Source organism: Typopeltis vanoorti, chromosome 15 (assembly GCF_054136105.1).
Source record: "Typopeltis vanoorti isolate ZY-2024b chromosome 15, IOZ_Tvanoo_1.0, whole genome shotgun sequence".
Taxonomy (NCBI): domain Eukaryota; kingdom Metazoa; phylum Arthropoda; class Arachnida; order Uropygi; family Thelyphonidae; genus Typopeltis; species Typopeltis vanoorti.
In genome coordinates this window covers 26,057,086-26,071,512 of record NC_143563.1, presented here as the reverse complement: position 1 = coordinate 26,071,512, position 14,427 = coordinate 26,057,086, and the positions used below count along the sequence as shown (strand labels likewise).

The 14,427-nt window shown below is 37.8% G+C and overlaps 1 protein-coding gene across 1 annotated transcript in view; it reads right to left on the bottom strand.

The window, feature by feature from the left end:
- The window catches only part of Hus1-like (Hus1-like checkpoint clamp component), a 98,599-nt gene that overhangs the window by 35,414 nt on the left and 48,758 nt on the right, over positions 1 to 14,427 (bottom strand). The window contains exon 4 of the mRNA XM_090405576.1: positions 11,590 to 11,697. Coding sequence (XP_090261702.1) covers positions 11,590 to 11,697 — 108 coding nt within the window. The remainder of the gene's footprint in view (positions 1 to 11,589; positions 11,698 to 14,427) is intronic.

Here is a 14,427-nt window from a genome sequence, read left to right as displayed (position 1 = left end):
CATCAAATCCTATCGCCTTATTAACATCAAGGTTATTTATTTCCTCAAATACCTCCTGCTCACTCACAATTAAGCTATCCTCTCCTAGGTCCTCTACACTTAAGTTCCTCATGACTCCACCTTGATTAGGATGAAACACCCTTATAAATTAATCACTGAATACCTCAACAATGTCTTCTGCAGCAGTCACCATGCTACCACTTTCATCCCTTAACTTCATCTTTTCATGATCATTCTTCCTTCTACTTGCCACATATCTAAAAAACTCTCTAGGGTTTTTCTTAGCCTGATTTGCCAATTTTTGCTCATACTCTACTTTTGTTTTCCCTTACTAACTGAGTCAATCTCCTGGCTTTTTCTTTATATTCTTCATGTGACTGATTACCATTATTCATCTGGTACTTCCTCCAAAGTACTTTCTTTTTCCAGATTTCATGCATAAGCTTCACATTCATCCATTTTACACCTACCTTATTCACCCTTTTGGCCTTTGGGATACATTCGTACATTGATGCTGTTATGTATTCCTTTGTAAGTTCCCATGCAGCATTTATTTCCTTACTGTTCAACTCCTCATTCCATGTTATTATTATTATTACCCCAAGACCTCATGGAGTCAAAGACTCATCTGGGAGGTCCTTTTATCACACACACATCTCATCATACGGTGTCTTAAACACACTCAAACTCCTTGCAGACACCACACTCTCAGGCAAGGCATTCCAATCATTCACAACTCTGCACAAAAAAAAAACCTGCCTCTCACTCACACCCTCTTTATACAGTTTCCAGGGATGACCTCTGGTTCTCCCCTGATCTCCCACTAGTCTCTGTAGAACTTCTCTACCATTGATCCTATAACAATCCCTTACCAACTTGTAGATCTCTATCATATCTTCCCTCTTCCTCCTGTCCACCAGACTCTGCAAATTACATCTTCTCAATCTTTCCTCATACTCGACATTCCAGAGGTCAGAAACTACCTTAGTCAGTCACCTTTGGACCCTTTTCAACATCTCTTCATTCTTCTGAAAACCCGGTGACCAAATCTGGGCACAATAGTCCATGTGTGGCCTAATCAAAGCCTTATACAACGGAACAAGAATCTCCCTACTTCTACACGTCAGTGTCCTCCGCATCATTCCCAGAAGCCTTTGTGTTGTCTTCACAATTTTGACAATGTATCCCCTAAATTTCAGATCCTTATCCACTATCACCCCCAGATCTCTTATTTCCTCTACCTCCAACAATATATTCTCACCAAGCATAAATTCTGTATCCCATCTTTGTTTTCCAAATTTTAAAACCTTACATTTTGCAACATTGAACTCACATTCCCATTTGCTTGCCCAATCACTCAATTTATTCAAGTCTTCTTGTAAGGCCACAACATCTTCACTACTCTTTATGGTTCGTCCCAACTTTGCATCATCTGCAAACAACTGAATATCTCCATCCAAATCTTCACCAATGTTATAGCTCCAAGTTGTCTCCTGAACTTTAGGAAGAATTAGCAAGGTGGTAGTCTCACACTGGGCAATGAAAATCAACTATCAACTGGAAATTCACACGCATTCAAGCACTCAATGTGATTTCAATCATGACCTATTGGTTTGACAAATGGATATGCAGTTCTGGAGATAGCTTGTAATAAACAAGTTATATCCAGGACTGCAGATAACTGACCTGGCTGGATAGCACCTCCATTTTCCAACATATGCTATGTTTGAATCCCACAGTAACATAGATGTTTATGAATGTATTTGGTTGTGATAGTTGAATTTCACTGAATAGTATAAGAACTTTTATATCTACAGATACTTACTTAGAACTTTTATATCTATTAACATTGATCAACTGCTTTGAACACTTTTGTATGCTGCTAATTTAGTGTTTGGGCTAATTTCTCTCTTACTTCACATAAATTTATGCCTAAGTAGCTGCAAATTTTACTTGCTCTAGAGTTTTCTCCATGTTCTTGCCTAATTTCACAGTTTATTATTTTTTTTTTTATGCTGATCTTTCATACCAAATTTGTTACAGCAGTTATTTAATTTAGTTAAAGAGTTAAAAACTTTTACTGGATTATTTAAAAGTATTACATTATCTGCATAAAGTGAAGAGCTGAGATGAATATCTGATACCTCTGATATCAGGTTTAATGAACATTTAATCACCATAAAAGGTGACTTCAGTGTTAAGGTAGTATGACTATAAGAAATCAAGCTTCAAAGATAAGAATCCAAAGAAGAAGGAAGATTTCTACTTCTGATTTCGAGAAGAACTGGCGAAGTAGCTGAGATGGCAAATGAATGACACAATGTGGCAAGGAAATCTTAAGCCCCAGAAGATCAAAAATAGGAGATGCAAGGTTAAGCCGCCTCCGGTAAGGAATGTTAGAGTTCACAAATTTACAAATACATTCTTGTGGTGGAAAAAAATCATAGAGAGTATAATGTAAACAGTTAAGTTGATCATTATCACAGTAATCTGGGGTTGAGTTAAAAACAAGAGTTGGGTCTGAATGTTTATAAATGATGGTGCACATCATTTAACACATTCGAGCCAGGCTATGTTTCACACATCATGAATCTGACAGTAGCTTGCTTGACTCTGTAACATGCCACTTCTGCTTTGGGAAAGCAAGCACATTTTATAAAAATTAAGTGGATATCAAGCAAGCACATTTTTTCACATTCAGCAACATATAGGAATGCCAATTTCAGGATTTCTTAATAGAATTTTTCTGTAAAACAACTGTAAAACTAATATTTGTGAACTGTCTTTATGGTATATCTAAATCTTTAGAAATTTAAAAATACAAATAATTACAAACTTTATCTTAATTATCAGTGCATTATATAACTTGAAATTAAAGTCCCTTCTAACATTACTTGATTTTTTAAAAAGCACACATAATGATTGTTATTATTATTATATGGGCATCTCCATGGAGTCTGAAGACTCATCATAGGAGACCCAATCTATACACAAAATTTTATCATACATCTCTTTCAACCTATTAACAGACAAAGCACTCACAACTAACTCTGGCAATCCATTCCACTCATTCACCACTCTCTAAGCAAAAAATCTGTTCTCACACCCCTACTAACTACACCTTTATTCAACTACCAGGGATGACCCCTTGTTCTGGTCCCTCTAGCCAAATGCTGAAACATTTCCTCTGCATCAATCCTATAAAATCTTTAAGAACTTTAAATGTTTATATCATATCCCCCTCTTTTTCTCCTATCAACCAACTTCTGCAATCAAAACACTTTCAATCTATTCTCATAGGGCACATTCTACAGGTCACTCACCATCTTGGTCACTCACCTCTGAATCTTCTCCACCGCTTCCCCATCCCTAAGAAACCCAGGAGACCACACTTGAGCACAGTAATCCAGATGTGGGTGTATCCAGGCCTTATATAGTGAAATTACAACTTCCTCATCTCTGTGTTAATGTGTTTTTCACTAGCCAAGTAATCTTATGTGCTCTAAACTTTAACTCTCTGTCAAAGCTTAAAGTTTAGCTTCATCTATTTCCTGGAGTACAGTGCCATCAATGTGATAATCTTATTTATCCTAAAGTGCATAACTTTACATTTCTCCACATTAAACTGACACCATTAACTTTTGTCCAAACTGACAGCCTATTTAAATCGTCGGGCGAGCTCTCCACATCACCCTGATTAACTACTACTCCACATAATTTCACATCATCAGCAAACAACTGAATATTTCCTTTCAGGTTATTTCCTATATTATTTATGTACAATTAAACAACAATGGTCCCAGCACTGAACCTTGTGGAACACCACTAGTCACCTGGCCTCGATTCTGCCCCACCATATACCACTTTTTGATATCTGTCCAGCAGCCACCTGCTTATCCACTAAACCAGTGTCATATCAATTCCCATTTGTAATTCTAATTTGTGTAACAGTATTCCATGTGGTATTCTGTCAAATGCCTTTGCAAAATCCAGCAAAATCATGATATAGCCATTTCCTTTATCCAACTCAGCTGTTATTCTATTATAAAAAGTTAGTAAATTATACTAAGGCATGACCGACCCTTCAGAAAGCCATGTTGACCCTCATACAGTATCATATTTTTATCTACCCATTCTTGAATTCTCTTTTTTGCCAATTTTTCTAATACTTTTAATATAGCATACAGAATAATTATAGAATTTATTTTAATTATCAGTGCATTATATAACTGGAAATGAAAGAAGTCTTTTCCCTTCTAGCATTAGTTGGTTTTTTAAAAAGCACACATAATGATTCATCGCATACCTGTCAGATGGTAAACCAAAAGATGCAAGAGGACAATTTTGTCACATTGTCTCGTGGTTAAAATACCAAATGATACGATATGTACAGTATCAACATGAATGTTGAGTCAATATTTATGTTATGAATGTTGGTAAAGTGAATGCGGAAGAAATTTTTTGCAAGTTTTTTTTATTTTAACCACAGTGACACCACATATATTTTTAATGCCTTTATAGTCATCGCTGTGCTGAAGGGGTGAAGAGAAAAAAAAGAGCAGAGGAATGTGCAGTGAAAGATACTCTTAGGCATTTTACCATACAGAGCATCCAGGTTTTGATGCCATAACATGGCCTTGACAGTACTTCCCACAAATCATCACTACATGATCTCTCTCCAAGAACAATCTGCTAATGTAGATAGCAGCAGGATTATACACCAGCTAATCAGAAAGCCACCTAAACTTGCTATCACCAAGTTCAGCCTTATATATTATCTGATAGTAGTCTGTGAAACTGCTATACTTTTGAAGATTGGGGGAGGAAAGTATTGGATCTCCAGATTATGTTGGCATGCCCTTGAAAGATATGTTGAAAGTTTTTTTCACTTGGTTATGCTATAAGTTAAAGATGCAAAGAAATTATATTCTTGATTTCATCCTTTAACCAAGTGTAAATAAGCAAAGTTTGCACATGAAGTTACTTCATGATCAGGTTACTTGCAAACAGAGGCTAATGACTTCACATCGATTGCCTTAGTATCCCATAATGCAACACACACATCTTTATGGACATGTATAATGCTGTGCATTATGGAAAGGACCACTACTCACCTGGTTTTGACCTTTATTGAGGTGAAAAAGTAAAGAGGTGCACATCATATGCTGAGAGTAGTTAGTATAGGGGTGCAAGAGAGCCTAATAGTATTAGGAGAAATAAAAGACAGATGGATAGTATGAGAGAGAGAGAAAAAGCCTCAGCTTTTTTTATATCATCATATAGCCAAATGTTTACCTTTTTCACCAAATTCATATAGATGAACAACCAAAAGACCAATTGAAACTAAAGCACAACTTTGACTGATACCCAGATGGTTAGCCTTATCCGAGTTAACTGCCTTAAGTTGGCCTTCTCTGCCTGTGATTGCTCTCTAGTCATCCCTGCAGTTGACTATAAGACCATATTGAATTAAGAGGATGGAACTATTTAAAAGACCTCTAATAGCAACAATAGATACAATTTTATCTCCCCCTGGTGAATATTGCATAATGTGTGTGGTCTACACCATCTAGTCAAAAATTTGATATCTCCATGAAGGCATCTTTCTAAATACAAAAATCATCTGACTGAACTCGATTTCACCACATCTAGCCAGAAAAGCTGGTCACTTCTAAGAAAATTAGGTGGAGCAGAACCAACATCACATAAAACAACAGTGATAACTCCTGATCAAATGGCTAATCATTTATTGAAAATCTCCAAGATACATCCCAGCTCTATCAGGAAAATTGCTGTACAATCTTCCATCAGACAAATCCTGAAGACAGAACCCGAGCTTCCTGAACTTGTACACCCAGTATCTCGGGAAGAGGTACAGGTAGCCTTAAAACTCACCAAGAATGGCAAGGCTGCAGGAGTGGATGGTATCCTCCCTGAGTTTTTAAAACATCTTGGTCAATATGGCCAAACATGGCTGGCCACCCTTTTCTCAGAAATTATAATGACTGGTAAACTACCAAATCTGTGGCAGGAAGCCAAAATAATTGCAGTGCCTAAACCGGGGAAAGATCCAAATGATGTGAAAAATCTATGACCTATCTCCTTGCTTTGCTCCACCTTTAAGCTCTTTGAAAGAATTCTCTTTAAAAGAATTTCACCACTCATCAAAAGAGCACTCCCAATTGAACAAGCTGGCTTCAGGCCAGGAAGAAGCTGTGCCAGGTCTTAGCCCTGACAACACAGATTGAAGCAGGCTTCCAGAAGAAATTTAAATCTGGAGCCACTTTCATTGACCTAACATTAGCTTATGACACAGTTTGGATCAGGGCCCTTCTCCTAAAGCTAGGAAATATTATAAAGTGCAAAAAAACTTTCCAGCTTTTTGAATCCGTTCTCTCCAACAGAAAGGTCCGGGTCCATATTAGCAGGAAAAAGAGCAGGCCCAGATTCCTTCACAACGGTCTCCCTCAGGAATCTGTGTTATCCCCTTTACTTTTTAACATCTACGTGTACGACTTACCACACACCAGCTCAAGCAAGTATATGTACGTTGATGACCTAGCGATCCTACATCAATCTACCTCCTTTGCCAACCTGGAATCAACCTTGAACACAGTCCTGAACATCCTGGAAGAGTACTTCGAGCAGTGGTACTTGAAGCCAAATCCAACAAAAACTGTGTCCACAGTATTTCACCTGAACAATGCAGAGGCGAACCGACACCTCAACCTTTCTTTTTGTGGAAAAATGGTAGAGCACGAGTCCTACCCGAAATATCTTGGAGTGAGCCTGGACAGAAGCCTAACCTATAAAAGACACATCACCAACCTGTCCAACAAAATTAAAACAAGAAACAATATCATTTCAAGGCTCGCTGGAACAACCTGGGATTGTGGTGCAGAAGTCCTAAGGTTGTCTGCACTAGCCCTCGCATTCTCTGCAGCAGAACATTGTGCCCCTGTCTGGGAAAGAAGTGCTCATACTAACATGCTAAACTCTACCATGCGCACAATTAGTGGGACAGTGAGAAGCACCCCTCTCTCCTGGCTGCCTGTCCTATCTAACATTGCTCCACCAAACATACGGAGAAGACAAGCCTTGTTTAAAGAATTTAATAAAGCAATGAGCAACCCACTCCTGCCCCTGCACCAGACTATTATAAATCCACCTGGTCTTTGCCTAAAATCTAGAAAGCCTCTCTGGGCCATGGACGAACTCTCTTCAGCTACCCTACCATCAACATCTGACATGTGGAGAGAATACTGGTCCAACAATCTCCCAACAAACAGCTTCCTGGTAGAAGATCCCTGTGCTCTGCAGCCTGGTTTTGCTCTTCCTAGGAAGATTTGGTCATTAATCAACAGGATCAGAACTAACCAGGACAGATTGGCTACCAACTACATAAATGGGGGCTGTGTGACCACCCTTACTGTGATTGTTCTCCCGTGGCTCAGACGATTATTCATATTGTGAACGATTGCCGAAGGTGCCAATTTCACGGTGGTGGCCTACAGGACATTCACAAGGTGACGGATGAGGCCTTGGATTGGCTTTCCAGTCTGAACATTGACCTGTAGTTGGTATGGTGGTGGCAGTGGTTATGGAGGAAATAGAAGATTCAAGGTCCCGTTCACCATGAAGATGTCATTCTCATAGCCGCTCTCATAGTCCTTGTCGAAGTATCAGCAGAACTCCTCCTCGTGCTAGAAGATGATGATGTAAAGTGAAATGGGTTTTCTCTAATGGATCAAGTTTTCACAATAGTCACAACTGCTCTAATAAAAACCTTGGATACAGCTACATTTGTGTTGTGATGCATTGAGAGAACATTCAGTCTTGTCATATTTGGTGTAGTAGGATGATAATTTTCTCTGACTTAATTATAACACATTACTTTTTTTTTTAAAAAAGGAAGATTTGGAATGCAGTTCGTGCCTTTTATGTAATGAACTTTTACACGTTAAGATTTTGATCATTTGTTTCTGGAGATTGTGATTGTACATTTCACTTGTCAGTTTCACAAAGCCATATGCGTAAATAAATAAATCTGACTAAAATTTCCACAATACAATATTATAAAGCATTTGGATGTCACATTGCTGGTTTTCAAATCCATGTTTCTTTCTAACTTTCCATAAATGGCATTTTAATTCATTAATTATAAAAATCAAAATTCTCTTCCCATTGCTGACAGGTGGTTGGTACTGCATAAAAATAATCTGTTCCAAATACACAGGACAAGAGGGGAGCTGTAGAATGCATGTTCTACTGTTTGCAATCAGTAACAGATGTCACAGATTGGATCTCTGATGATAAAGTACCTCCATTTGATGGTATTGACTGGGAGGTGGCCATATGCAATTCTCCAAGCAAGATCCCTCCTGTTAGGGTATCCTTGGAACTTCAATAAGTTATAAAACAAAGTACTGTTATCTGTACCCAACTGTGGAAGTTCACAGCAAAAGAAATTAAAGATTTCTTTATACCAAATTTTACTTTTTTTTATGGAAAGAATGTCGATGCCAGAGTGTTATAGCAGTCTTAGAGTTAAGTACAGAGTGTTGTAGTATTCAGGAACAATGTCAGCTTTTAGACCTTTATAATCATTTACTCCAAATGGGAAAAGATGAGAGAAGGGCTGCAATATTTTATGGATTTTTGAAGCTGAATTGCTTAAATAGCAGAATTTTAAGATTCCTCCATGCTTTTTTGGTAGTTGAAGAAATTCTTTTTTAACTTCTTGGTATTTTTTTTTTTTTGTTGTTGTTATGTTGTGCCCATATATGAGAAGTTGGTTGGGAAAGGAGGTACTTGTTTACATTTGATTTGAAAGACTGTATATTGTATTCCTTGGGAAACACAACAAGGGAAACTGTTCCACAAGATAGCAGTTGCAGGGATGAAGGAAGTGGAAAAAAGAAACAAAAGAAACTTGTTCTGTTTGTTTCAAGGTACACTGTATTTCATTCGTCTTGAGCGAAAGAGAAATCCTAGTTTTCTTGAAGCTGAGGATGCAATGGTTGTGATGTGTTTATGCCAGGAGAGGTTTGATGTCAAGGTAATTCCAAGAAGAGAAATCTCAAATTGTCTGAAAATTTGGGTATAGTCAAAAAGAATATTGGAAAAAAAAAAAAATTATTTTATGAGAAATAGGATAGAACTGGGTTTTATTAGCATTGAAATTGATTAGGTTATCTGAATCCCATTGGAGGATGGCAGAGATCAGAATTGAGGGCAGTAGTGGTTGATGTTCTGTAGGTTGAGGTGAGTTGCGTAGAGTAAGGCTTATCAAATGAAAGGGAGCAATGCAATGTGCTGTCATCTGCAAAACTGTGTATTGGGTGAACCTTGTGGAACCCAGCATTAGTTGAATGGTGAGAGGATAATCACCATTCAACTAATGGTGATTATCACACACAGTGTGCGTCTAGACAGAAAGCTGGCAATCCAACTACAGAAGTTCTGAGACAGACCAAATGATGGTGGTTTGCTTAGTAAGCCTTTGTGCAAGACCCAGTCAAAAGCTTTGGAGATATCAAGTGCAACCACTTGAGATTCACCAAACTTCTCCATGAGATTTGTCCAGAGATGGGCGACATATGTGAGCAGATCTCCTGTTGATCGGCAGTGGAATCCATACTAGCAATCATTTATTAGGTGGGTGCATTCAAGGTAGTGTAGGAGTTGAGAATTGATTATTTTTTCCATTACTTTAGATGGGAGTGAGGTAAGCGAGATAGGGTGGTTGGTAGTTGGATGGCAGTTACTTGTCGCCCTTCTTGGGAATGGATTGAATATAGGCAAGTTTCCAGGTTTGGGATAGATATTAGTGGAGTAAGAGAGTACATATAGGCAACATAGGATAGGAGTCAGTTCTGATACACAAACTTATAGAACAATTGGAGAAATGCCATCAGGGCCAGGATGGCATTTCTCCAATTGTTTTTTTTCTCCAAGTATTTTTCTGATCTCTTCCTGGCAAAAGGATATAGGAGGCATTATATGTTGGAATGGTTGTGGGGCATTTACCATTATCAGTTATGCATGCAGTATTTGGGTTACTGTGTGCTTACTTTTCTTCAGCTGCTGTGGTGTCTATAATATTTATTATGTACAACTTAGCAGTAAAGATTATGGTTTTGAGCTGTGGCTTTAGAAGAAAAGGAAAGCGGCCCTATATTCCAGTCTTCTAAGATTTCAAAGTTCTTGCACTGGTAATACTGGGTTAGTGAATTCCAAGTATAATGGGGGGGGGGGGTTTAGACCAAAAGGAATGCCTCCAAGGTCCCACTTTCCAAAAAAACGTTTAATTTTGTCTTGTCTGCATTAGTTGTTAATCCACTGATCTTGCTGAATTTTTCCAAAATACCAAAAAAGATATATATGTAATCGTTATCCTTCAAAGTGCCCAGAACATCATTGGCATATGCTAATACCTTATTTTCCTTCATTGAGGTCACATCAGTGGGAGCCAGATACAGAAGTGATACCAAGGTTGAAGTAATGCAGAAGTCATGTTTCCATATACAAGTAGCCAAAAGGTGTTGCACGTTATTACTAAAATACTCTGGATTGGAGATAGATGTGGAAAGTTTTTTCACTTTTCACTTCATAAGTTAAAGATGTCAAGAAATTATATTCTTAGTTTCATCCAAGTGTAAGAAATGATGAGAACTCAATAAAGGTCGAACAGGTCTCGGTAGTAGCCCTTCCCATAATGCATAGCATCATACATGTCCATAAGGATATGTGCATTGCATTATGGGATACTAAAGCAACTGATGTGAAGTCATTACATATATACAAATAACCCAATCATGAAGTGACTTCACGTGCAAAAATTTGTTTGCTTACACTTGGATAAAGGATGAAATCAATAATATAATTTCTTGGCATCTTTAACTGAAAAGGTATCATTAATACTGAACGTTAATTTTTTTTTTTTTTTTTTTTTTGAGTGTGTGTGTGGGGGGGGGGGGGGACAGCAGTCAGACCTCTTGCTCTGAGACCAAACACAGCATAACCCCTTCAGTCGCCAAAATATGCAAGATGATGATGTTTGATGTTTCACCAGACGATGAAGGTCATCTGCCACCTGACAGGTCTAGTTGGCAGTTACAACACAGACTTCCTGCAACTGCCCCACAGAGAGCAGCCTTTTTAGCTAAGACTAACAGCTTTTAGTCTATTAAGTTCCACTTTACTCCAATGCCTGTGCGTTTGTTACAATTTATATTGTATCTCCTGAAGATGTCTCTGTGATGAAGACAAAATGCTGGGAGCATTAAACTATTGTTGAATTCACTTATTGTACTGTTTTCATTCCATTAAATGTCCAACATGAGTTTTAATCAACACCTAAGGAACTAAACACACAATCCACAGATATCTTTCAAAGTTCAAATGACTATGCATGCATGCCAAGGCATCTGCAAACATCCAGACATTACAAGTAGTAGCACTTTGTACATGAATATTAGCACTATGACTTGAAAAAAATCAGAAAAGAATTCCAAGCAACTTAAAATAATTTCCAGAAAAATGAAATAAAGGAAATCTGAAAAAAAAAAAAAAAAAAAAAATTCTTACATCAAATGGTGGCATTTCAGGCTCCTGATATTCATCCCAAACACGACGTGGAACCACATGAACAGGAACATCATGAGTTACAAATCGAGAATGCAAAGTTAAAGAAGGCTGAAAAGAAAATAAATTTATTGTGTATTACATATACTTACATATATACTCAGACTGTACCAAAGTAAACTAAACCCAATTTCAAACTTTCAGGGATTACTCTGCTAAAGATTTAACTTAAGTTCTATAATTTCCAACAAAATAGCTTTATTACTGAGTATATTTACCGTATTTGCCGGCTATAAGACACACTTTAAATAGGTCTGAAAAACAGGGTGCGTCTTATATGCCGATACTCTGTTTTTTATTACTTTCATTTCTGAAAATTTTCTCTGTTCCGAGTTATGCGATTTCTTTCTTGCTTCCTTGCAGTGTGTGAGAGCATTCCAGTTAAGTAAAGTTCAATGGATGCGCATCAGCTGTCACTGATGATCACAGCTGTGTTCCTGTTCATTTAAACTTTCCAATTGTTGTCGCAGTTGTTGTGAATGGTAATAAATTTCTGCCGTTAAATTTTCTAAATTTCTTGGCAAATTATGGCTGAAAAACATCAGTATCGCTACAATATTGCATACAAGCTATGTGTGATTGCATATGCTAAAGAACATGGAAACAGGGCTGCAGAGAGGCATTTCAGGCCACCCCCAACTGAGAAAATGATAAGATCAGGAAGAGGATCTAAAAAAGCAACTCACAGTAAACATAATCAACAAAGTGGAACTGCAAAATGGCCAGAACTTGAGGCAGAACTGAATACTTGAATTTTAGACCACAGAAAAGTGGGACTTTCAGTGTCTACACAGTGGTTAAATCATTTAAGAAGTTTGGCATTAGTAATTCATTGGATGGTACAGAGGACAGTTTGTTGTATGAGGACACAGATTCTGATTTAGAAGAAGTTTCAAGTGTCTCTTCATTTAGCTCTGGAGATGAATTTCTGGGTTTTGACGAAGAAGATTAAAAGGTGGGTATTCTTTCCTAGTTAGATTAGGTATTTGTTGAAAGTAGACCTACTTATTACCTTATAATTTGAAATACTGTAAATTCATTATAATATTCAGTGATCAAGTTTTTTTCCTAAAATATGTGTACAAAAAAGGGGGTGCATCTTATAAGCCAGAAAATATGGTAATTATTTTAAATTATTCATATACATAATGCCTTCAAACGGTAGTTTTTAAAAGATAATACAGCTTAAGTTATTATTAGCATCTGACCTCCATGGAGTCAGAGACTCATCTTGGAGGTACACACTATCACACACAATGCCATCCAACCATGCCTTAAAATGATTCAATGTGTCTATATTCACAACACACTCAGGCAATACATTGCACTCACCAACCACTCTTCATGCAAAAAACCTGCTCCTCACTCCTCTACTCACACTCTCCTTATACAATTTCCAGTGATAGCCTCTTCTACACCCCCCCCGCTCTCATTCTATGAAAAATCTCCTTGATGTCAACCTCATAACAATCCCTGACTAGCTTATATGTCTCGATCATATCCCCCCCTCCTCTTCCTATTCATGAGGCTTTAAAACTTACATTCTCTCAATCGGTTCTCATACTCCACATTACAAAGACCACTGACCACCTTTGTGAATCTTCTCTGGACCCTTTCTAACATATCCTCGTCACCACGAAAACCTAGCAACCAAATCTGTGCACAATAATCCATATGAGGTTTTATCAAGGCCTCATACAATGGCATCAACCTCTTTGTTTCTGCATGTCAGCGGTCCTCCGAATCATTGCTATTATCCAATGTGACATCTTCAACTTGTGCAATATGGCCCCTGAATTTCAGGTCCTTGTCCACCACCATTCCCATATCTCTCATCTCCTCTACCTCCTTTAAAGTTTCCTCACCGAGTGTATACTTTGTATTCCATCATTGCTTACCAAATTTCAAACCTTACACTTTGTAACATTGAACTGATAGTTTCACTTACCTGCCCATTCATGCAATCTATTCAAGTCCTCCTGTAAAGTCATAACATCTGCTTGACTCTGCATTGCTCTTCCCACATAGCTGTTTGCAGATGATGCAATTTTGCATCATCTGCAAACAGCTGCATATCACTAGTTAAACCCATTCCAATTTATTATTTAGTGTATGAAGTACATGTCTCAGGATATTACATAAAACAGCATAAAAACAATTGTAAAAATCATATTAAAAGGGATACAATAGATTAAATGATTAAACATTAAAATAAAGAATCAGGAGTCAGAGCTTAATCCTTAAATCCTGGATCCACTCCAGGAATTCTGGGATCAGTTTAAAAAAGTCTTCTTTAGTACCTGAGAATGAGTAGATAAGGCACTCAAGCACAATATGATTGATAGTCTGGATCCCACTTCTGCATTCACGGTTTGGAGTATCGGACCAGTTCCATTTATGCAAGAGATACTTAAATCTCCCAAGTCCCATTCTGATCCGATTTAAAGTGGTCCATATGTGTCTAGGGAGATCGCAGCTCTACAGACGAGATGTTGGATTTGAAATGGGAATTTGAAGATTAAAGGTACGTTGAAGCCAATATTCTCCCCATGACTCGCACAGGTTGAAGTTCTGGTCGTTCATTTGTATTGCATTCCTGCAGGCACGGCACCTGGATTTCAGTCTTTGTGAGGTATGGAAGGAAATGTCTTGGTGGATAGGTAAGGAACTGGGTCCAATTATTTTGTCCATAATTTGCTTAAGGCTTGGGTCTTGCAAAGCAAGGGAGGGGGGCTACATTGCTGAGAGTTGGGAGTCAGTAACCAGGAGTAGATCTTAGAG